We start from the raw sequence: 24,280 nt of genomic DNA on the forward strand, positions 1-24,280 counted from the left end.
GATGTAAAAGCAAGCGGTGTTGTCTGTGTGTTGAGAAGGGCAATGACACCATGATAGGAATGTGACACCCACCTGTAGATTTTGCAAAATATTCCAAGAGTTGGAAGGAAAAGCATATACAAAAAGGAAATGATCTGGAAGAGGAAAAAAAAAAAAAGAGAGGGAGAGAGCGAGCCCTCAGTATAAGCCTGCTTTGCCAGAGGGAAGGTTAAAAAGTCCCTTCGATCGAGCTGCGGAGCCCACAGGCAGCTCCGCGGGCGGGTGCAGCAGCAGGGGCAGCTTTGCCTCCCCGGCCTCCCGGCTCAGCGCACGAACCCGGCGCTGGGCACCACCCCGCAGCGGAGCCGAGCCGCTCGGCCCCTCGCCTCGAGGCTGAGCCGCACCGAGAGAGGAGCGAGGTTGTCCCCGCTCAGCCGGGGCCCCCAGCGCGGCTCCTCCCTTCTCGGGAGCGCGGTGCCCGGCCTGGGGGCAGCCTCTTAGGGCCGGCGGGGGCGGCCCCGGCTCAGTCCCGCACGGCGGTCGCAGAGCGAGGCCGCGCTGCCCGCCCCCGCTGCCCATGGCGCCCCGCCCGGGCCCGCTGCTGCTGCTGCTGCTGCTGCCGCCGCTGCTGCTGCCGCCGGCCGGTGAGTGCCCTGCGGCTGGGGACGGGGCCCGGGGGCAGTGGGACAGGGGCTGCGACCCCGGCCCGAGACCTGCCCCCGACGAGGGGAGCTGCTGGGCCGGGGGGAGGCTGGGAGGGGGGCTTCGCTTCTTGGGGGGAGCTTCGCTGCTTGGAACTTGGGGAGTTTGGGGGGAGCTTCGCTGCCTTTTTTTTTTTTTCCTCTGTTAACGAAAGTTCATCAGTAATGGGCAAACTGTGTGAAAGTTTGGTACCTAAAAGCCGACTGCAGGTGTAAAAACCTTTCTGAAGAGGCAGGATGTTTTACCATACCCATCTCAGGGGGTAAGACACCCGAGACACAAAGCAGTTCTGAAGCGAGGAATTGCTGGTGCTAGGGTTGTCTGCACAGCCACAGCGGGGTTATTCATAGAGACCGACTCATTCCTTGGGAGTAAGTTACGGTATGGGAATATAATTAAAGGACCCCTGCCTCGTACCTGACTATAACAGACTGCTCACTTAGCAGGTATTTAATTATTTTTTTTTGTCTCCTACTTATTAAATTAATGTCCTGTTTCTTAAACAATATTAGAGACCAGTTGTAATAATTTAGTTCATTTCCTCATAGATTTTCTGAGGTATTCATCAGCATAGTGCCTGAATGTACTTACTCCACGCTTCTGTGAAACTACACTATCATCATCATCATCATCCCTCTTTTACAGATAGGTAGCTAAGTTAACACACAAAAAAGCATCCACTAATTTTAGGTTTCTGTGCTGACACGACAGAACCCAATCTTTTTGTGCTCCTTTAAATGACAGGGAACGTCAACTGCTTAAAGCCTGGCTCTCAGCAGTACACTTGTAGTTTGTTTCTCTAGCCCTGGGATATTCAGCAGGCTGGGACCATCGAGAGGCATCGTTTTAAAGGGTTAAAACTAACCTCATGCTGAACTTCTCTAACAGCTGTAAGGATAAAATCCAGTTTTCCAGAATAGCATCCAGCTGCCTTAACTAAGAGATTGGCTTTTGTCTCCTTGCACTTCTCCACACATTCTTAAACCACTTGGAAATTCAGCAAACCAAATCTCACAAATAGAAAGATCTTAAGCACAAGAGCCTTGACCTGTTCTTACAGCAGATCCTCTGTACAGAATGAATCAGGGATCTGGGGAAAAAAAAAGTCACCTGATTAAAGACCACAAGGTAATGTGCTTACATAATGGGGCTAACTTAAGGTTCCACCAGGCTCACTGCCCCAATTCTACTTCCTCACCTCCGCGTGCCCCTATTATTCCTTCTGCATTTTGATCATCCTCCAAGACTTCATCCTTTGCACAGTCCAAACCTCAGCAAGAACATTAAGGAAAACAATGAAAGACTGTTTCACTGCTTGTGCCAGCCTAGAGCAATCATTACAGAGAGAGCCTGGCTTCAGCCCGACGGCTGAGTCAAGCATCGCAGTCACCCCTTCCGTAGGCAGCGAGGAGGAAGGGAAATGCAATTTACCTGTTTCTCAATGCTTGGTCCACAGTATCAGGCAAATTTATCTGTTCAAAGGAGTTTACACACAACCACAGTTCATAGAGATAGCATATCAGTAGTCTGGGCAACAAGATGAGGTGAGAAAGGCCATTCCTGAGGCAGAAAACATCTCACAAAAACATGTTAGTTATTACATTGTCCCTTCCAACCCAAAGTATTCTATGATTCTATAACCATGTACAGCACAATCAAAACGCTGAAGAGCTCGTACAGGTGACAAACCATGAGGGTACAATGAAGTTTCAACTCTCCAAACGTGGCAGGACTCCAATTTGGGCAACAAAATTACTGATTTGAAATCAGGCAGGACACCAACATAATGTGCTTACTTACTGTTACTTTCTCTCAGGCTGTCTTTACTGTTAACTTAATTTCACTCTTCAGAAAGTCACCTCTTGGCTTTTAATCTCTGCGGCTTATTCATTAGAATCACATAGAACTGCATAGATTGTGTTTGTTTGTGTCCCCATCTGCTATTTTTATGTGTAGAGTAATCTTAGAATTGGTATAGTATTGTTTTTCCTTCAACCTTTACTTCTAAATCAGGTACATCACATCCATTTAAACGTGAGTTTGCTGATCTCGTTAGTTTTGTTTCCCCCCCTAATCTCCAAATACTTGTCTGTAAAGCTTTCTTTTGAGAACAGAAGCAGCTGAAATTTTAACATTTTCTTTGGCTTTATTCCATGGAAGTTCTGATAAAATATTTTGTAATCATTTATTGTGTTGCTGATACACTAATGCTATCATTTCCGTGCCAATACTCCTCCTGTTTCTGTCATTATGTGGGTTCTAGGAGCATCCTTCATTGCTTTTATTATACATGGGTTATAAAGCTGTTGGGACAAACCTTTCTTTCAGCCTCGTTCTGAGCATCTGGTACAATACAGCCTTGCTTTATACCTGGAAGTCCAGATGCTGTAACACAGAGAAAATCCAAGGATAAAGATTTCATTTCCTTTTAACTTAGGTGGCACACTTCAAAAAAATTATACTTGAGCTCGCCACGGAGTAGACAGTTCATCACTTCCATTTTACCTGGATTTAAATAAGGGATTGTGATTTCTCCGAAGTTAGCAGACAACTCTGTGATGCAACCAGGAATGTGATTTGGAAGTTCTTACCTTTCTCTTTCTGTCTTGTAGCCCTCCTATACCTTCCTTCCCCAGCAGCCAAGAACCAAGATGCACTCTGTACATCCTTCACTCGCTTCTGGGGTTTCGTCAGAGTTACTAACATCATGTACAGCAAACCCAGCTTTGCCATTAACCACTAACATGGTTCCTTCAGTTGTTACTGGCTAGCTACAGGACTAGCAAAACTAAACACTTAAAGATTATAAGCTGTTTTAGTTTGTAATGCTGCAGCCTTACTGCAACATTTTTTTCTGGGCATTTACTGAACCTGTACTGATAGCAAAGGTAATGCTTTCAATGCTGGTATAAAAATAACTTAAGACTTAAAAATTGCTGAAAATAGGTTGGAGCCTTCAGTGCAAGGAAATGCTGCCTATTTACCATCCAGGGTCTTTGATGTGTTAGCTGAAACTGAAGGATGACCTGAAGCCCTAAAAAGAGTCACATGGTGTCCCAACGTTTATCTCCTTCCCAGGACCTAACTGCTTTAGTATTGAACTGATGGCTACAATAAAGTCCTTGAATACTCTTGTTCTGTAGAAATGATGGTGAGAATCCCTTAAACAAACAACCTTTTTTCTAACTTCCCTGTAAATGATTCCAAGCACCCACACGCTTCTCTGGGAGAATTATTAAAATATACATTAATCATACAGTCTTCACAACCTTCACATACATCAACAAAAAGAATTCCCTCCCAAATTTATACACACACCTTTCATCCCTTCAACATATTACAACAACAGAAATTCCTCCCTCCCCCAGTAAAATCAGTTATTTGGCATCTTGGCCTAGAAATTAGGATGCTTTAGTGGAAAAAAAGAACCCCATGAAAAAGGATATACTTGTACAAGTGTGAATTTTATATAAAGTAATAACATAGACAAAATTGCATTTTAGGTTAAGGAGAAAATCATCACTTAGGGCATCTAGTCCTAGCAGACTTGTGGATCTAGACCACAGAACACGCTAGCTCTAGCCAGTTTTAAGAACAGAAATGACTGAAGTCTGTCATTATATGCTGCCTTTATGGGAGGCAAACACAACACCTTTTCTGAATGCTGTTCAGTATTCTGCTCACTACCAAGTGGGGGAAAAGGGATTGGGTCAAGGACAGTCAATCACTGTGCCCCAGAGTTTCAAAAAGAGAATGGAGTATTATTTCAAAGTACTGACATACATTATCAAAGTTAAAATAAATACTAACAACATCAATGACTGTGTCTGCACATTAGATTCAACGCAAAGTTTTTCTTCCACAGTTTATAGAGGCGCTCTTGGGGAAGCCCGTTTAAGGAATAGAAGAGGAATTCTAGAATTAGCTGGAGCCATCAGATGTACTACAGGACGATCTCCTTTTGCCTACCTACGTTATGGATGCTACTGTGGACTGGGAGGAAGAGGATGGCCCAAGGACAGAGTAGATTGGTAAGAGTAACTATTTATCTGAGTAGCAAAGTGCTGAATACTTGCAAATGACAGAGAAAAAGGACTGAAATATGAATTAGGCCTATTTAACATCAACGAGGGAACTGACTCTAAACACACTTCAGAATGCTAAGAAACTCTGAAGCATTAAAATAGTATCACTGTAGACCTACCTGAGTCTTTATCTCAAACTCTTACTGCATTAATATCGGCTTCACAGTGCAACTGAGTTTTCTTGCTGTTGGTGCTTGGCCAAAAACTGAAGAACTGAAGTCTTCTTAGAAGAGTTTTAAAAGCTCAAACATTCAAACTATCTATTTAACAAGTCCCAATCGCAAGTCTTTTGATTCCACTTCTATCCATCCCATTTTATTAGTGTTCAAAATAGTACATAGAAAGTTGTGCAAAATTCAACCTGTGAAAAATAACTTGAATAAGAGGAGCTATGAATCATTACTAAAATAATTATAAAACCAGTCCTTTTAAATTTAGTATAAGACCTCATTATACTGACTACCATCAATTTAACTAATAATTGTACGTTAGCTGTCAAGGAGATGATTTCATGGTTATAGCAGTTAAATAAAAGTTTTACATTTTCAAGGTTATCATTATAACAATAAATTTCCCCACCATATGTTACCTCTCGGTTATCACTTTCCAAACATATTATATTGTAAAACAAATTAAAACAAACACCTGATACTCACATTTGGGGTAGAACATACAGGAAGTCATACAGAAAGCTTGCATCTGAGTTTTTCTGCACAGGGTAGTTGTGTTCAAACCTTAAACTTTTAGAATCTTTTCATATGTATTTCAAACTTTTGCACATAAGTTCTGTTGTTTTAAAAGAGCGTTTTTGTGGTTGCTGCTTTATGGCTGGGAACACATGAAAAGAAGGATCTGTTATTAGTTCTAGTTACTTGCATACGCAAAGATAGTGGTGAAGCATCTATAGTTTGCTAATCTTTCCTTGTGGGTCTATTTCTCACTTTATGAAAGTCCCATAATAGCAAGAAGCTTATTCTGCACAAACCACAGCTATGTAACATTAAGAACAAGCCAGAAGTGACTGTACTTATTACTCTGCTTCTGCATTTGACCAAGTTAGCATTTGACGCTAATTAACATCTAGCATCAAACATTCTTACCAAGCTGTATTTCTTACAGTTATGAGCTACACTGTGAACTGTTTACATTCAGAATTAGGTCTGAAAACAATCTAAGTGAAATTACAAAAATACTTAATCTGAAGCAAGAATGTCTGTAATGGAATTATTTGTATAATACTTACTGCAATTTAAATTTATACCTATCACAAAAATAAACTTTCAAATGGAGACAATTTTTATTGCTTTTATAAGACATCTAAAATCCAGAAGCATTTGCTTTTTTTTTTTTTATTAAATCCTTAAATTAGGTCTAAAGTTATTCTAAAAATTTAAGAGATGCATTCTTATAAGACTGCTGTTTCTGTAAAGACATGAAGATAGACTGAACTGTGGCAAAAAAAAGAAAAAGCCATACTTCCTGGTTTATTTACCTTAGTCCTGCTATGAAGACTCTGAGTCCATTTTTTTTCTTTTGTTTCTTGGAAGAGACTTACTCATACATATAAAATGGATGTATCGAGCTACTTAAAAATTGGACAGCAAAATGCCTGTAAAGTACTGCAGGATGTTTAAATGAAGATTGGTGTAAAATTACCAAGTAATTATTTAACAAGCATACAAAAATAGTCATTCCAAGTGAGAAAAAGTCAATGCCGTGAGCTCTCTAGCAAACAGATTCCTCAGGCAACCTAAACACCATTGCTAAACATCACATACATACTGTAATATGATGGTTGTAGGCTACCAGGAGGTAACCGAATGACTGAATGCAAAAAGCTTGCCGATGTATCCTGTTCTTCCACTGAGGAAAAAAAACAGTCTGCAGCAAAGACTTGCAAACTATCCATCTGAATTCAGGTCCTTCCCTACATGCTATTCTGGGCTTGCAGTGTCTCCACACCATATGAGTAATTATTTTTTTAAGCATTAAAATATGCCATTAACACTTACCTATACTGTTTAGTTCCACAGTGTGATAGAAAGTCTATGAATTCATTGTCTCAAATGTGAAAAGAATAACCTTGAAAGCATGATTTGGGGTAATTTTCCATTTTTTTGTATGATAGGGAGCAAACAGTTTTAGGTATGTGACATTAAACTGCAGCCATGCCTATGCATTACTGAACAATTCACCTGCACCATCTAAGGACTTCACCATGAAAAGACATTTTTGGTAGTATGCTATGGCCTAACAAATTTTCTCATCCCCCCCCCCCGAAATTGTTACAAAGCCATCAGTAAGAAAAATTAGTCACTTATTATCTGACAAACTATCAAACTATTCTGGTGTTTAATCATCTTCTTGAAAGGGACTAAAAGGGAGGGGATAGGCTATGAAGTAGGCATTTTGTTTAAAACTGAGAATACTTGAAAGATTCTTACAGATGCAAAGGGAAAGTTCAACTAAATCAATGCGTATCAGACACTTTTTTCCCCTCATCATTTATTACATGAAAGAATACTTAATGTCTATATCATCCGTTAAACAGTTATCCTGTTTTGATTCCTTGTTAGGCAACTCGTTGCACATTCATACATTGACTGTTTTATTACTTTACAACCTACAAAATATGCTGATAAAAACCATCTGCATTATGTCACTAAATTACCACAGTATGAATTAAGGCAAACCCATTTCTGTTTCTCTCAGGTGCTGCTTTAACCATGACTGCTGCTATGGTAAGGCAGAACGAGCAGGTTGTCACCCCAAGATAGAAAGTTACCACTGGGAATGTGAAGACAACATTGCTGTGTGTGGTGAGTGGACAGTTACGTTTTTGGGTTTAGTTTTACTTGCACTGATTGCCTCATGGACTTCATAGAAAGACACTTAACTCCAAAATCCTTATTTTGCCTTCCCTCCTTTTGCAACCTCTTTGCAGGGTAAGCTATTTTTCTAGAAGGCATGGCTATGCCAACTGAATGCAATTTCTTTTTCTAAATCCCCACCTGCTGAAATAACCAAGCAAAATTCTGATCTACAAGTTTCTATTATTTTTTCAGAAAACACTTCAAAAATAAACAAACCAACCCACCTGTTTTCACTCAAGCTGTGTAACATGTATATATATTAAGGAACCTATGCTATGCCTTGCTGGTCTCCAACTGGAAAGCAACTACAAACAGGGCCAGAAAATTACAGCTGTTTAAAAAGGATCATTTTTACACTTAGCAGAAAATATTATATACCATTTCTAAGTTGACAATGTACACATTTTTGGCATACTTACCGCTGACTGACTGCACACCACATTACTAGTGACTGCAATTAAAACTTAAAAGTTCAAACACTAAGGCAATAAGTTATTTGATGAGTATATTTGTTTATTGAAATAGCATGTCCACAAGCCATAAAATGTAAATTTGAAAATTCAGCCTGATAAAACTTGTTTGATTGCCCCAAAATACATACATGTATATGTAATACATGCCAAGCTACAGTGTAAAAGGGAGGGACAAAGAGATGTTAAAGAAATTAAACAAAAATATGTAATAGGGAGAAGCAGCATGTCTTTTACATGATTTGTTTACAACACCCAGTGTTTTCAGATATACTTAAAGAACTTTTTGAAGCTATAACACCTAAGAAGCCCCCAAGCTTTGCAAGCCTTTTTTTTTTTTTTTTTAAGCTTTAAGTCAAAGTTACTTTGCATGTAACTGTATGCTACTACCCAGAATACAAATCAGCTTAATAGCTTATTATTTGCACTGCAAAAATGCAGGCCCTTTTATAAATTTGTTTACAAGTCTGACTCTCAGACTGACATATTTTACAGGTAGCAGAGTAGGTCATTCAGAGAATACAAAAGATAAACCCTCATTTCACAACTCAATTTAACGTATTTGCCTGACCTGAAATCAGATGAAGTTTTTTGATGTTATTTTCTTTCCTCCTTTTCATTCAACCCCTATTTTGCCCAAGCATCTAGCTCATATAGACTCTCTACTTAGTAATTTCCTCCTCCACTCCAGAAGTGCTAAGCATCTTCTCTCTCAAACTATCTAACAGTCAAATTACAGTCAGCCTATATTTGGCTGTAAAGGTTCTGCTCCTATTCCAGACCAGAAGCTGACATTTTGAAATACTAGCCAAGACAATACGCATATCAGCAAGAAATAAAGCTGGAACAAAATAACAAAATAGCTGGCATACCATTGAGAAAGTTAAGTTTGGAGCAATAACCCCTGCCCCCCCCCCCCCCCCCAAAAAAAAAAAAAAAAAGAGTAGTAGTTCTCCATTCTTCTCAATTAATGTTTTATTTATGCTGCTAAGTTATTTATGCTTCTTACACTAAAAGAAGCTCGTACGGTAGCTAGTTACAACATCAACGTATATACATTAAGAACAGTCCCATTTCATAGCAGAACGTGAGTTTCTTCATCACAAAACTGAATGCTTGTTCTGCTCCTAGACAAATCTCAAGCAGTGATTGAGGTAAGCTTTCACACTCTGGCAAAACAATCAAAAATTTTTCAGTTTACAGACTGCTGCAGGAAAAAAAAAAAAAATCGCATTTCTGGGTTGGCACAATAAGACTAATATATACTGCTGTGGAAGAAACTGTTCATGCCAACAAGAAATGTTAATGCTAGAAGAAAGAATTCATGCCAAAAAACCCTACTAAGTTTCTGTAAGGACTACAATTACAAAACAAACATGGCCAGAGATGGATTTTATTGTACTTTAACACACTTTACCTAGCTTCTTATAGAATACCTTAATAAAAAAAAAAAGGGGGGGGGGAATATAAGCTGAAGATGGAACACCTTTGCATTCTTTATTACACATAGATAATTTTTAATGCTACATCCTTTAATAGAGTAAAGTATATGTGAAATGGAAATTTCTTCCCAAACTCAAATTTCACTAGAGCAAAAGGGCAGGCAAGGAGGGTTACATACCACTTTCTAAAGAGGAATTAGCTACCAGAGTTCCTTTTCTAAAGAAGGTAGAGAACTTTTGCTAAAGCAAACCATGCTTATGTATCCTCTATTGCTAGCTGTCCTTGCATGGAGCTCAGTCTAAATACGACAGATTTTCCAATACACCAAAGAACTGTCTTACTAAAACTCAGTACAGTTCCTGTTGCATTTGAACTACAAGAATAAAATAAAGCATGATTGCTGTTTTGTAAAAGATTGCGTTATTTATCTGGCAAACATAGAACAGGAAGTAGCAATTGTTGTAGGTCCATTTGTTATTTCTAATTACTTCAAACTAATATCAAACTTATTTGTTTTCTTTCAGAATCAATAGAAGACAAGTGTCAAAAAATGGCATGTGAATGCGATAGTGAAGCTGCCAAATGTTTTTCTAAAGCTCCCTATCATACAAAGTACCTTTTGTGGCCAGATGTTATGTGTGGTGAGATTCAGCCTGTGTGTAGATATTAGGTACAAAAGATCAGCCTTTATGACAACTCTGTATGTATTTAAAACTAAAAAGACTATTTTTGTCACAGTATTGACAAGAAATGATTTTTCGCTTTCTTGATTCTCCTTCCTGCCACTCTAGCTCCTCTATCCCAGAATGGCTGAAGTAAACATTTACCTTCTAATTTAACTTCTACAATACATGGACTAAAAAAGCATGTTCAGTAGTTTGGTTTAAGCTTTTATTTACTAACCTCAAATTCCTATTTAGTATTTATCAGTTTAATGAGTAACTGACTTAAAATTTGTTTGAATCACAGAATAGTTTGGGTTGGAAAGGACCTTTAACAACCACCCAGTTCCAACCCCTGCCATGGGCAGGGACACCTTCCATTAGACCAGGCTACCCAAAGCCCAAACCCCATCCAGCCTGGCCTTGGGCACTGCCAGGGATGGGGCACCCACAGCTCCTCTGGGCAGCCTGGGCTAGGGCCTCACCACCCTCACAGTGGAGAATTCCTTCCTAATATCTAATATTTTTTGGTTTATATTCAGCTTCATGATATCATTCACCGCAAATTTTCCATCCTCGCTTCACTGGAATGTAAGATACAATCCACACTTTTCCACTAACATTTATCTTAACATTTGTTACATTTGAACTGACAGGAAGAAATGCATGAAGTGACAGCATCAGCGTAAAAAGCCCCTCTGTCCATATTAAACGTTTATTAGGAAACCTAATTCAACTTTTGTATCTCATTCTACTTCAGAGGTCCTACCTGTATTAAAAATTGCCCAACATAGTTTTTTCTTTTCAAGCATTTACTGTCAAAGAAAACGTCAAGCACTTTGATATAAAATAAATAAAACTTCTTTAGGAAGGCCTAGGATTTAAAAATGTATCTTTAATCTTTAAAAATATTCATAGGCAGATTTGAAGTTCATATTAATGATAACAAATGAAAAAAAATCAACAACATAATGCAAGGCGACGCAGCTCTTGAATATCTAAGAGCTTCTGCTTCAGTCAAAAAAACAATACATTAATAAATGGCAATCCAGTTTATACAAAATAACTTTCCAGTCAACATTCACTCACAGTTCTAGATACACACCTTATATTGCAGTAAGACATAATTACAGTGTCAGGTCACTTATCCAAAATAATCCCTTTAAGAGATAACCCTGAATTTAAGGATTAGCAACAGACTTTAAGAGGAGAGCATTAAAGAAGCTATTGATGAAATCTAACTGATCTGAACAAAACAAAGCAAATTGAATGGCAAATCACCAGATCTTCCAAAGGGCAAGAAAACTCAGTCCCCCTTTAACAGGGGGAATTCTAGAACAAACTTTACCGTGCATTTGACAGTCACAACTTCACATGTAAAGCAGGCTGAAAACACTGAAGTACTTTCAATATCAAGCCTATCCAGGAAGAGCTCTCCTTTGGCAAGTTTAAGTTCTGAGCAACACATTTCCTTGGTATGAAATACCAAGTTAAACACCACTGTAGTTGTTCAGAAGACACCGATTTTAAGACAGAATAGCGAAGTTTGATTTGATCAAAAATATGATGACATGACTAAGTTTTAAATGGCAAAATCAGGAATATATATATGTTTTTACTATAAAAATCATTTTGGATAATAAAGTCCATCCTCAGAGTTGGAATCAACTGTTTAAGAGTAGCTTACCTTAAGGCTTTTTTGTATGTTTAAGTTAATGTAATCCAACATTTTCACTGCCACATACATAAAGGAGAAAAGCAAAGTTTCTTTCAAATAACCACTTTTAGAAACTAAATAGCTCAACATTTCTAATGCCAGTCACTGCACTTGTGTCTCCAAACGCCTTACTTCTTTAACCACAAGATCAATGTTTATAATTGGGTTAAAGTACAAGGCCCAGTAAAACAAACAATTGCAGACAAACTGAGGAATAAAAGGCCAAAATATAGCAACAAAAAGACCCTGGGTTGAGACTTTCCAGAAGTGTCTCCACATTCTGTGAGGAATAGTCCTGTGGAAAAGGAAAGGGAGAAGCTTAATGGAACTTTGTTTTGTTTTTAACCATTCTAAGACAAGCTAATTTATGCTGCAGCCTCAAATTATTTAACGCTTACTCAATTACCTGCAAAGCATCATTCTGCACTCCATAAAAACTTTCTTAAATATAGTAATGCTACTTTTTATGTGAGGATGTATTAAGTCAATTTATTCAGACTACAAACTACAGCAGTTAAAGCGGTAAAATTCTGGATTTGTCATAGATTATGTTCATATACTGTTCTCATTTGAAGATGTTCTGCCCCCTAGCTGCTGACAAACAAAGTGAAAACCCCATATATGTCAAACCAAGAATTTCTCCTATGCGACTTCTAGAAACTATAAACAAAAGATCAGGCAGGCAATTATGAAGTGATATTAATACACCTGAAGTAAGACCAAAGCAGTAACTTTTCTGTTACTTCTAGCAATTTTGATCACCATCAGAGGTAATATCAGTCTAACTAAACTAAGTTGAGGATACATCCTTTAGTAACTATACTGTAAGTATATCTTGACAGAATTCTTGCACGTTTAGTTCTCAGCTGACAGCTAATACCAGTTACCATAAAAGGCAGGTACACATTAACTCTTATCCTGAGAACTAATGGTTAGGAACACGCATATTATCATTACTGCATTTGCTACACCTGATCAGTAAAACCAGCTGTAATAAATCCTTTCAAGTATTCACAGCAAGAAATATATTCAAGACTGGAAATTAGTGCATGTGCAAATTTAGATTCACATATTCTTATTAGTCTCAGAGTTGTGGTTAGACACTGTAATTTCAGTAAGCAACTGTGAAATCAGAGACTTATTTTCCAGTTTATAAGGTCACATACTTCCTAAACCCTTCAACAAGCTCAATAAGACTTACTTCAATTCTCTTCTTGACCAGAGCCTCCAAAAGGAGAATAACTCGAGAACAGAGAGCAGCATTGCATTTACAATTATAAATCTTGATGTCCAATAGTGCACATCCAGCCAATCCCAAGCAAATTCAGCTATCAACTGGTATGGCAAAAATAAATACTTCACAATGAATTCTCTCCACTGTTTCCAAGTAGGATCTTTGAGGTCCTGTAAATTAGGAAAAAAAAGAGTTAAACAATTTCCTACTAAATAGACACAATACTGGCTGGCTTATTTCCACTACTCCTCTGTTTTTTGTTTTTTAAACAAACTGAACGCAGTAATTAATCTTTTCTTATGCTTTTTAGTAGATAGCATTGTAACACAGTAATTTCCATTAGAGTAGCATAAAACATCACAAGCGTCCAGACTTTATAATGCCATTTTTTAAATGCGGATATTTTCAGATAAAGGTTTTTCTACAGTCATGTGACCTTAAAAAAAAAAAAGAATCATAATCATTTTCACATGTTTAAAACCCTTAAATATCTTGCTAAAGGTTGTAGTCACAACACTGTTAATCTCATTCAATAAAATAAGAGGAACCATTTACTTTACACTATTTCTTTTTAAAAAGTTGAATGGTAATGAGATGAAATGATGAATAATTACATCATGCTTTTAAGCAACTAAATCTTAAATTTCTTCAACCGTGCAGCACTTGAACACTTACTAATAATTTTGTGACAGTATCTTCATACTGGTCTTCTTGCGTAGGACAAATTGTGTGGATGAAAGGTAGGAAAGCTTCTGCATAATCAAATAGATATAAGTATAACATACTGAGTCTTGGAGAACTCTTCAGTGCATACAGAAGAAAGAGTGATTTTCCTGGATTTACTGCCTGAAAGGTATCAAATTTCGAACGATGAAAAAATTAAGGGACACATCAGTTCTTAGACTTTTTAAAAAGATCGTTTTTCAAATACAACAGTTCATTAAACTTGGCATTTTATATATATATATTTTTTTTTTCAGAGTTAATTCTACTTCCTTAACACTGCTTTTGACTTTACAAGAATTGTCTTTGAAATACATTTTAAAATTACTTTATTTAGATCACAGACTTTATACAGAATTTACCTTATATTCCCAAAGGTTCTGTGGTGGTTTAACGCCTAAAGTTTTGACACATTCCAATTCCGCCATAATAGCTTTTCTATGGTTATTGTTCTCTATACTGTAAGGCTCTTTTGTGAAATCCTCCTCTGTCAGTGTGAGAAGGAGCCTACAAGAGCAGAAGAATTCAGAAGGTAAACAGTGACTCTTCACCAAAAAGATATGACTAACAAATCAGTAATTACATAATGAAACAATAAGCTACTGATAGAAGGTACCACCTTTTGGATTACATTCCACATGGAGTGTTCTGAATCAACTGCATCTCAGAGCCTGGGTTTTAAATATCCTTCAAGTTTTCTCTTGCCTGCTTTCAGCATGCAAATTTAGCAGCTTGTTGGCTATCACTGAACACAATTCTTCATTACATCACAGATCTAGTCTGGTCTCCTGATATCAAACCTAGAACTCCTGGGTGGAGTGCAACAATGCATATAGCACACTAATTTCCGCAAGAAAGAAAAGGTGGGGGGTAGATAATGCATTAGTAGAATTTTACTTTCAGTATCATTTCAGTCTACATTGTTAGTATTTAAACAAGTTCTTAGAAAATTTTCAGTTAGGTTGCTTAGTGTCTACTACTAAAGTTTTCAACTATAAGTGTTAAAACATCTCCTGTATTTTCCTTTGCTACATCCATAGAGTATTCCCACCATCTATGGAACAAAGTCTGGTCATTTCATAATATACCATGTCTAATGAAAACTATCTAGCAGTCCACTCAAATGATAGCCACTCCTGACAATTAGACCCCTCACCTTCCATTCACTTTCTCCAGCAGAAATTTCTCTTTATAATGTGAAGCCCATGGGCCCAGTTGCTCTAGCCAAAGTATCACTTCTTCAGCAGTCCATTTAGCAACTGGCTTGCGGACAAGAAGATCATCTTCAAATTCTCTGCTACTCCAGTGATACCCAAGTAGTACTACCTATAGGTAGATTAAAAAAAAAAAAAAAAGAGATCCTTTGCAAAGCTAATTTATTATCATACAAATAAATGTGCATTGAGGGACTTGACACGCAAAATCTTTCATGCTAAGAACCCTAGAGAATATTTAGGTTACAAGGAACTATCTTGGAGTCTTAGCCAAGTTGTCTAACTTCCATTTGTTGTATATTCCAATTATAGCTGCTGACAAACAACTCTGCTACCTTATTTACTCAGCTCAGCCAAAGTCTCTTCTATACAACCCTTTTTATGTGCATGTAATTTAAGTATATTTATTTACATATTAAATGAAGTATATGGAATAAGTAATATGGAACCATCTCAACGAAACTTACTGCTACACCAGTTAAAGCTGTCAGAACGCCTGAGAAAAACCCTCCTCCTCGAGGATTAATTCTTCCTGTGTTTGGAGCTGTAGAAATCTGGTCATTCCCATATTTTTGGAAGGTTGCTAAGCTGCGTGCTACATCACTGTTTTGTTGAATATCTTCTTTTCTTTGTTCAATTGCATCAGAAAAGAGTCTTTCAATAACATCCCTAATGGGAAAAATACTTGTCATTGACCTATAACCATTGAGACCTAGCATTCAGAAAAGGGATTAATTTTAAGATTTTTGTTTTCCAGCCTCTACCAAAGACTGTCATCTTTGAAAGCAAGACAACATTAGTTAACGATACTTAGTAAAGTTAAACTTAAACCATTTACTTCAAAACAGTATTTTCCTTAGCTTTTAAAGATGGAGGAAGTTAAAAATCTCACATTTAAAAACAACAATCCTTATCTCATATATAAAATCAGTACTGTGTACACCACTAGGATGCCTTGATTATTCCAAAATGCTAAGCAAGAAACAACATAAAGGCATACCATCAATTCTATAACCTATTTATTAAAATCCTATTAATGTAGGCCAATGTTGTCTTGAACACACCACAAGAACTTGTAGGTAATTTAAGACAACAGTTTGATGTTTTGAGCTTTCTTCTGCCATCAGATCATGCTTGTTCCTATAAATAATTCTTACTACAGAAATAATCACAAACTTATCAAGGATTCTTCAAACTTAAAATAACTGGTTATTTCCTAATAATTTCAACAGATGCAATTGTCTCGGTATAAATTAAAAAAAAGACTGCTCCTCTCCATTCCCTAAAATATTCAAGAAGGGGGGGAAAAACAAAACAAGGAACCAACACTTTACTTTCACGCAGAAAAAACATGCTTGAACAGCTAAAAAAAAAAAAAAACAAAGAAGGTATAAGACTTCTGGCTCTAAACATCCTTGTGACAGTTCAAGTTACCAACAAAATACAAAAATTTATAGCAGATTCAAGAAACCAGACAGTTAATTTTGGTTGTTTTAGAAATAAATTTTTAAAGAAAAGCACATTACAATTACCTGAGAAGAATGTTGACTTTGGGGAATCCTTCCCATTTTTCTCTGCATTCTGGACATTCATTCTTCTTGGAGGATACCCACCACAACGCTAGGCAATGTCTACAGAAACTGTGTCCACAGTTCAGGGTGGTGGGATAAACCAGAATGTCATAACAGCAATGGCAATGGAACTCACTAACTGATATTCGCCGACTGATTTCAGGGGTAGCATGTGCTTTAACTTCTGCCCTCTCAGGTTCACCTTGTGAAGTCTCATCTTCTTCCATTTTCTTTTATACCTTATGCAAACCAAAAGCTCTCTCAGATCTTCAAATCTGGTACAGCATTACTTCTGCAAAGCAACAAGATAAGTCTCAATAAGAAAATAAAGTTACTAAATATGTTTAGAATTGCAAGAAGTTTATTTTATCATCGTAACATCTGTCACTCTGATAGTTTTAAACTTTTTAACTAACTTAACTCTTCCTAAAATGAAACATGATATACTTTTTCAAAAAATATATATTTTCTGCAAACTACAATCAAAATCAGACTCTAGATGTAAAGTGTTGAGCTCAGTCTCCCTGTATGTTTTTTTTCCAGTGTTAGGTAGCACATGAAAGTGAAACCAAAAACCTCACCAACTCTCCGATTCAGACACCCATCTTATTTTGGCCAATAAATCAAAAGAAACATCATTAGAAAATACCAGGAGAGAATAAAAAAATAAAACCAACACCAGAATACGTGCAACATTTTGATCTAATTTACTCTGGCACTATTCTTTACAAGTACATGGAATAAAATTTAACAAATACCAATGCTAGGCAATGTAAAAACCCCCAGTTCATGAAGTCACAGGCCTCAAAATTATAAGGGATTGTTCTGTTTGCTATCTCAGCGAAGGACTGAGCTCTGTATTAACTTCTTTACTAGTAATTACCCATTGCTGGTATTTCTGAAAATGCACAGCTGAGAAAAGTGTAAGATTTCCACATTTTTTCCAGTGTAAGTTTCCCCCCCAGCTTGCCAAAAATATCATCCTATTTGTTTTATGTTCCTACTACACTCTGTCAACTGGTCGTGTCTAGTTTCTTAGGACACACATTGATCCAGATGACTTATCATTACATGTTAGAAAGGACCAAGGGCTGAAGGATTTTCCCCTCAGGCATTAACAAACTTAAATACGCTTATGCTCTCCCCCATCTGACTGCTGCTCACTACCGGGTTACCATCTTTCCACGCAGACCAGACCCAACACAAAGAAGTAAGCACGCAAGTATGTAAGAAAAAAGAATAATGCAGCCCGACAAGCAGTACAGCGCTACATACCGATAGTGCAGCCAGGCTCCCCAGAGCGCTCACCACCACTTCTCTTCCCAGCCAAGCACACGCTGTCGGCTTGCTACGTAAAGCAAGCGACACATCACTTCCAAGAGGAAGAAACCAAACCAAGCTTTTGCGTCTGAAAACGTCCTCCTCCTTTTCTAAAAGGGAGAGGCAGCGGGGTTCTCCGCAGACCCACCTCACCTCAGCACCCAGCAGGAGCCTCACAGCTCCCCCCGGCGTTTTCGCCGCTACCCGCCCACTCCCTCCCGCCTCGGCGCCGCCACCTCAGCCGAGGCCCGGACCCAGGTCGCCCTTCTGTTCCTCCCGCCCCGGAGCGGCGCCAGGCGGGGCCGGACACGCCTCAAACCCGCCTTCCCCTCACCGGGAGCGAGCCGCGCCGCTAACCCCGGCCCCCTCAGAGCTCCCGGCACCCTCAGAGCCCGGCTGGCTCCGCTACCCACCGCTCCCCGTCAGGCCCAGGCCCGGCCCGACTCGTGTCGTTTTAAGCCCCACGCTGCGCCATGCTAGGGCACCGCTACGCGTTCTCAACGCGTCTTAACGCGCTCCCACACTCGTGAGTTGGGCTGCGTTTGCTGAACGCACGTCTGCACACTCATCTTCCTTCACGGAAACGTGGTCCGAGGTTTATTTCACAAGTTGAGATCTAGAGGGCTAATTGCAGAGGTCAATTAGGCTTCTAGAGGCTTGTTCAATAGCAGCGCTAATGCATACTGCAGTGAGCTGGCTCACACAGGCTATTTTTACCACATTTGAGAGTATTTCTCTATATAACACACATTCACAAATATTTATATCAGTCTCTGTTCCCTTACTGTATTTCTTTTTGACTAGAGTCCAAAACAAATTGATTTTTTAAGTAGGGTTGAGATGTATTTTTCACTGTGTGATATGAAGTAACATTTTCATGAAGATTTTGTTCATGTTCAGCTTGGCACAACCTACAAATCCAGTTCAAATGACATCTGAGTTACCCAAACCAGATATCAAACATTACCATTAGTTCAGCCTATTTCAATAATGAAAGTAATAGCCTCTCATTGCTTCCTCTCCCGTATTATCCAGGTGTCTCCAGAGGCCAATTGTTCCTGTGCTGACACATGCACAGTCCTATTTTTGTTTGCTCTAGAACTATTCTAATCTGATTTATTCTGGGACAGAAAAACACATAGCTGAGAAGTTCATCAACTCTTTGAGCAACAATCCAATACTTGTATACCACACTTGCATATTTATTTGGTTTACTTACCAGTTATTGCTTCTTCACATGCAAGTGGAGTTCCGTTAGCAATATTGCAGCTATTATTGCTTGGATCTGTTTGTGATTAAAAAAGGAGCATCCATTTCTGACCTTCTTTAAAGTGATATATTAAAGGTACTAAACAAATTTCCATTGACATGGAATAAGCAGGCATATATGTTCAAGCATACACACCATTGCTAGATTTTTTAAACACAATTTTAGTTATAATGGTTCAGGGATCATAGGAATGATTTTGGACTCCAAAGCAGATTTCAGCTTTCATAAAAATGAAGAATTCCACTATCAGCACAGAGTAAATGGTAAGTCTGTACCAGCAAACTTCCAATGCTTCATAGCAAAAAAAAGCAATATAACCTTGTAATTACCTGTTTGCCCTGCTCTCTCTCAAGACTACCCAGTCATTTGGAAAGCCGCCAATCTTTTCCTGTGTCATTAAAAAATGGGAGCTTTGAGGAACTAAGATTACAAGCTATATTTTCATAAGTGCAGTTGCTTTAATGTATACATGGAAAAAAAATCAGGTAGGTACTTATTTCATTAGGTAAATATGTTATCTTCTGAAACTAAACAGAAGTGAAGATGTATGCCTCTGAAACATTAAGGACAATTACACAATAATTGATATTAAAACTTGAATAAATATCATAAGAATTATAAATTCTTTTAAACACCTAATAGCATTTCCTTTTTATTGCAATAAACTTTGTATAGGAAAACAGTTAAGAGGAGAATATTCCAAAAGTGGATCAAAGAACGAGCAGCCTAGGCTGTCAACAGTCATACAGAATTTGATTTTTCTCCAGAGCAGACCCTCTCAGAAAAACAAAGGAAGACAAATGACTCTCATCTATTCGAACTTTAGTTCTGTAGCTTGGGACAACCTTTTGTTTCAAAAAAATCCAAAAGTAAATCTGAGGGGATTAACTGGACATTAGACCAGCAATGAGAAAAGATGTGTAGCATCAAACAGTAGTTCAAATTACTATAAATTAGATAGAAACTACTTGTGATGAATAATTGCCAGACTCCACAAAACCCTAATTAAGCAGAGTACTCTGCTGTTAATGTAAAAAAATGCTTTTTACCATATATAGATGGCACATTGCCAAGATGCTGCACTCTTAAAACCAGAGCATACAATACTATATCCAAGGTAAAATTGGATTAATTTGTAGTATGGATTATTACACCACATACTTCACCACATGAATATTTTTGTAGCTACTGTCATCTGCAGAGGAGTCAATCCTAAGTATAACTGTGCTGTTTTAGTCCTGCTATTTGAGTTCATTTTTCTCCTCCAAGTTAAGAAGTAACTTTTTGTTTTGTTTTGTTTTGTTTTGTTTTTTAAATAGCTAAAGCCCCAAAGGACTCTTAATAGTTTCACATTTTCATTTTAAATACACAATAATAATACCTACGTTTGAAGCAGGAAATCTCTCTTGCCTGTAACACTTAATACTTCATATTAAGTAACCACACTTTATTACAGCATCTGACATTTCTATTTGCAGTTTATTTAGCTTTGTTTTGTAACTGAAGCAGACTTCCTGGATTGCTCAGCTACTTGGGGAAAAACGTTAAATTTCTAAAACAGCCATCAAACTTTGTGTTTCTTTTTTCTTTTTTTTTTTTCCTTAATAAATTGTATGCTTGTAAGTTGAAGGGAGAGAAAAGAGGAGACAAAACACAATTTGCTTAAAGTATGAATAAAACTATTAGCCAGTGATCTCTCTGAGCTAAGAAGGGACACAGCATTATACTTACTTTCAGGTTATCTCTAATACTATTTCATGCATAGTACTGCTTTATGCAGATCTTTTTGTTTCCAGAATAAGTACAAATATTTACACTACCTATTAGTAATGTAACATTCCACCACTTTTCGTAATTCTGTAATACAGTTTATCATAATTTTACAACTAAATGAAAACAGGTAACAACTTGTGAAAACCACACTGTATTCTAGAAAACTGTTTAGAAATCACAAGATCTCTCCTACTAAATTTAAGTGACTAATGAACCTCAAAGAGAGGTTCAAACCTCAAGCAAAGTTACCTTGTAGTTTGCTTTTCCCTTGGAATGATATTTGCATTTTTTCTATATTATATCTAAAGTTCGACTTTGATTACAGGTACATTGGTTACTACTGATTCTCAGATTTGTTGCATATATCAAGTAGCTGAGCCCAGGAGATTATGCAAACAAATTTAATTCTCTAAAACACATGGTTTATGTCACCAAGCAAATATTACTACAATTGTGGCCCATGCATTGGGAAAACTAGGTTGCTCTTGAAAATCAGTTGGTGTTCTCTCCCTGGAGACCAGGCTCCATTCCACCACAGAGCTGCCCTTGAGGCTCTGCCTTCTCAGAAGCACAGCCCTTCTGTCTCAAAGCCGTGACTCGCAGCTCTGCTGCCGTTGGCCCAATTCTGCAGCTGGGTCTAGCACCTCTTTGCCTTGGGTCAAACACTGCTAGCCTGGGGCTATTTTATCCCTTAGCACAGCCTCTGCAACCACTGACCTCGGGGGCTGCACTGGCACTACATACGTTCAGGCTGAACAGTGCTGTGAGCAGGTTGCTCGGCATCTCAAAATCTGATTTGCCCATTACTCACTTGTTGAACACTGCTGCTACCTCTTAAGTCTTTTGTTTAAACTCTTTAACAAGAAGCAGCAGGAGCATTTCTTAAAAAATATGGGAACAAGATTAAAATGTCATGCTTCAGCCAATTTATTGCAAAATATAAGAATCTCTACTACTATCTAAACTAACCTCTTGCTGTGCACCATTTAATCATATAGATTTACTGTGGGCACGTGTAGAGTAAATTGCTTGCAGTGAAGAGGCAAAGCCTCATCTTGAAGAATCTTTAAAAGCTCTCCTTTTTCACTGCCCAGTCCTGCATAGTTCCGCATCATCCACTCTATGCAGAAATTACCGCCCAATTCATTAGGAATTTCCCATTTGTCTTCATTCTGCTGGAATGCTGGAAAAGGGCTTTCATTTGCTGTGTGAACTGGAACCCTTGGGTTTCATACTATTCTTCCTCATGAGTTTAGTTTCCTGCTCTTGTACCAGGCCTTATTTCAGAATTTCCTTCCATAGTAGAGGTGTGGGGATATTTTGCTGGGCATTGAGCTTTACAATGATTGGATAGTGATCTGCAGAAGTGTTGGTTTTATGCAGTGGGACAACAAATGCTTCATCTGCAGCACTTTCACACACACCTGCTCCATCACCAAGGTGAATCCACAACCAGCGTTAGCATTTCACCATCTTGCCAACTTTCCATCACTTCCATCTATGTGGTGCTAGCTGCTTCACCCTTCTGAAAGGATGTATTTCCCCACACCCGTGACACTTCGAAACATCCCCACCACCAAAAAAAGAAAAAAAAAAAAAAAAGAAAAAAAAAGAGAGAGAGAGCATTTTTAGGACTCTGTAGCGGCGACCAGGGCTGTCTGTCCCCCCTACGCACCACAGCAGGGCGCTGAGGTACACCCCACCTGAGGCGCACTGCCTGCCTCCAAAAGATGGCGGCGGCCGCCCGCCTTCTGAGGGGCGGGCCGGGCGGGCCGGGCCGCTCTCCGGAAGCGCTCGGCGGCGGCGGCGGTTGCGGGTGGTGCCGGGCCGGGCCGGGCCAGACCGGGCGGGCTGGTGCGGGCGAGGGATGGAGGTGATCAGAAGCAGTGAGTGAGCGGCAGCCCCTGCTTGCCTCGTACCTCGCGGCCGAGGGCTTCCCCGCTGTCCCAGCTCCCCCGTTCCCCTTCCCCCGGCCTCAGGCTCTGGGCAGGGGGCGGCCCCGCAGGGACAGCCCTGGGGGGCGGCGGGCGGGCATGGGCCGCGGACGGCTCAGGCGTATTTTGACTTTTTCCCTGCAGATTTTAAGGATAGCCTGAGCAAAGTCTGTGAAGCCATCGAAGAGGCGGACTTCCTGGCCATTGATGGGGAGTTTTCAGGTACAGTCGGGTGTTCTGGCAGTATCTGTGCGGTGCCAGGTGCATGAGTTTGGTGTGTGGTATATCCAAGTGTTGGCTTGAAGTAGCTGAAGCAAAGGCTACTGGAAAGCGATTAAACCACTTATTCTATGTATCATAGCAAGGTTTTGGTCAAGGAAAGGTACGTGTCATGCTCACAGTTCTACTCTCTCCCCACAGTAATTTTTGAGCACGTTAATTGATTCTCAGCTGCAGCTGTCAAAGAAGCCTCAGGAAAGACATAGAGGTTTTTGTGCCTCATGAAAACAAGAGGTTGGGATAAATAACGGAGATCCTGCAAGTGTTTGGACAGGGAAAGAGACCAGTAAAGACTTAGACATTTGTAAAGCCTGGAGGGTCTACACATCAGAGACTCTTTAAAAAGTGTTTTAGCTTTGGGATGTAGTCATTAGGCAACCGTGAAAAGTAAATATGATTAAAAAAATGTTTTTGTTAGCTGTGGTGCTTATGGAAATACAGTTAGTATTTTGTGTTGCTTAAGGTGACTAAGACATTCAATGAATCTCTACGCTGCACTCTTCACGTTTCGTAGTTTGACTTTGATCCTCCATTGTGTTGTAACATCAACGTCATGTTACTGGTAGAAGATGTTTTCATGTTAGTATCTCATAGGATAGGAACCAGACTTCTGCAGCAATGCTTTACTGCTAGAACAGTACTATTACATTGGGTGTCTTCTCTGTTGCAGATGCATGTTTTTACACAGCGGAAATTTGTTCTTAACTGAAATACTCTTAATATGTATTTTAAGCGAAAACATTTTTCTTAACTTACCAGTTGTGACATCGCTTAGTTGTGGCTAATTTTGAAAAGCTTACCCAAAGCCAAATACGTTCTGCTTTTTCAGGGATCAGCGATGGGCCTTCTGTTAGTGCATTAACCAATGGCTTTGACACTCCAGAAGAAAGGTATCAGAAACTTAAAAAGGTAAAGTGTTTACCATGACTAAAATGAAAATGCTGGAAAAAAGTTCCGTAGTTCAGAATGGAGACAATGATAGAGGTCTGTACAATTGAGTTACGTAGAGCAGATAAGGATTGCTTGTTTCG

At 38.9% G+C, this 24,280-nt stretch overlaps 3 protein-coding genes across 8 annotated transcripts in view; 2 read left to right on the forward strand and 1 right to left on the reverse strand.

The window, feature by feature from the left end:
* The first annotated feature begins 227 nt into the window (after positions 1–227).
* PLA2G10 (phospholipase A2 group X) lies at positions 228–12,459 on the forward strand. Its single transcript, XM_035548875.2, has 4 exons — positions 228–623; positions 4,547–4,712; positions 7,479–7,585; positions 10,077–12,459. Exons 1-4 carry the CDS (start codon positions 557–559, stop codon positions 10,220–10,222), a joined length of 486 nt encoding a protein of 161 aa, XP_035404768.1. The 5' UTR covers positions 228–556; the 3' UTR covers positions 10,223–12,459.
* BFAR (bifunctional apoptosis regulator) lies at positions 11,090–18,560 on the reverse strand. Of its 2 annotated transcripts, none has more exons than XM_050713765.1 (8): positions 18,407–18,560; positions 16,635–16,965; positions 15,570–15,771; positions 15,045–15,214; positions 14,251–14,395; positions 13,841–14,011; positions 13,133–13,335; positions 11,090–12,226 (listed from the first exon to the last, which is right to left on the reverse strand). In XM_050713765.1, the coding sequence occupies exons 2-8, from the start codon at positions 16,898–16,900 to the stop codon at positions 12,034–12,036; spliced, it is 1,350 nt and encodes a 449-aa protein (XP_050569722.1). In that variant the 5' UTR covers positions 16,901–16,965; positions 18,407–18,560; the 3' UTR covers positions 11,090–12,033. The 2 variants fall into 2 exon arrangements, with proteins under 2 accessions (XP_050569722.1, XP_035404767.1); XM_035548874.1 differs by lacking the exon at positions 18,407–18,560 and adding an exon at positions 17,949–18,308.
* Positions 18,561–22,807: 4,247 nt separating this feature from the next.
* Positions 22,808–24,280, forward strand: part of PARN (poly(A)-specific ribonuclease) — a 61,800-nt gene continuing 60,327 nt past the window's right edge. For 2 of the 5 annotated variants that reach the window (XM_035548898.2, XM_035548899.2), the window contains exons 1-3: positions 22,817–22,922; positions 23,115–23,192; positions 24,079–24,158. In XM_035548898.2, the coding sequence (XP_035404791.1) occupies positions 22,904–22,922; positions 23,115–23,192; positions 24,079–24,158 (177 nt within the window). In that variant the 5' untranslated portion in view covers positions 22,817–22,903. Of the gene's footprint in view, positions 22,923–23,114; positions 23,193–24,078; positions 24,159–24,280 lie in introns of all 5 variants that reach the window. The other 3 variants (XM_035548900.2, XM_035548903.2, XM_050713764.1) reach the window with 3 other exon arrangements.

Source organism: Cygnus atratus, chromosome 15, assembly GCF_013377495.2.
Source record: "Cygnus atratus isolate AKBS03 ecotype Queensland, Australia chromosome 15, CAtr_DNAZoo_HiC_assembly, whole genome shotgun sequence".
Lineage (NCBI taxonomy): Eukaryota > Metazoa > Chordata > Aves > Anseriformes > Anatidae > Cygnus > Cygnus atratus.

What these genes read in the sequence shown, in the direction of transcription:
- PLA2G10 (XM_035548875.2), top strand. Translation starts at nt 557, where the DNA reads ATGGCGCCCCGCCCGGGCCCGCTGCTGCTGCTGCTGCTGCTGCCGCCG. An exon ending in GCTGCTGCTGCCGCCGGCCG is followed by an intron (nt 624 to 4,546) that starts GTGAGTGCCCTG and finishes TTTCTTCCACAG; the next exon opens with TTTATAGAGGCGCTCTTGGG. An exon ending in AGACAACATTGCTGTGTGTG is followed by an intron (nt 7,586 to 10,076) that starts GTGAGTGGACAG and finishes GTTTTCTTTCAG; the next exon opens with AATCAATAGAAGACAAGTGT.
- BFAR (XM_050713765.1), bottom strand. Translation starts at nt 16,900, where the DNA reads ATGGAAGAAGATGAGACTTCACAAGGTGAACCTGAGAGGGCAGAAGTT. An exon ending in CAGCTTTAACTGGTGTAGCA is followed by an intron (nt 15,215 to 15,569) that starts GTAAGTTTCGTT and finishes ATCTACCTATAG; the next exon opens with GTAGTACTACTTGGGTATCA. An exon ending in TGGTCAAGAAGAGAATTGAA is followed by an intron (nt 12,227 to 13,132) that starts GTAAGTCTTATT and finishes CCTTTTCCACAG; the next exon opens with GACTATTCCTCACAGAATGT.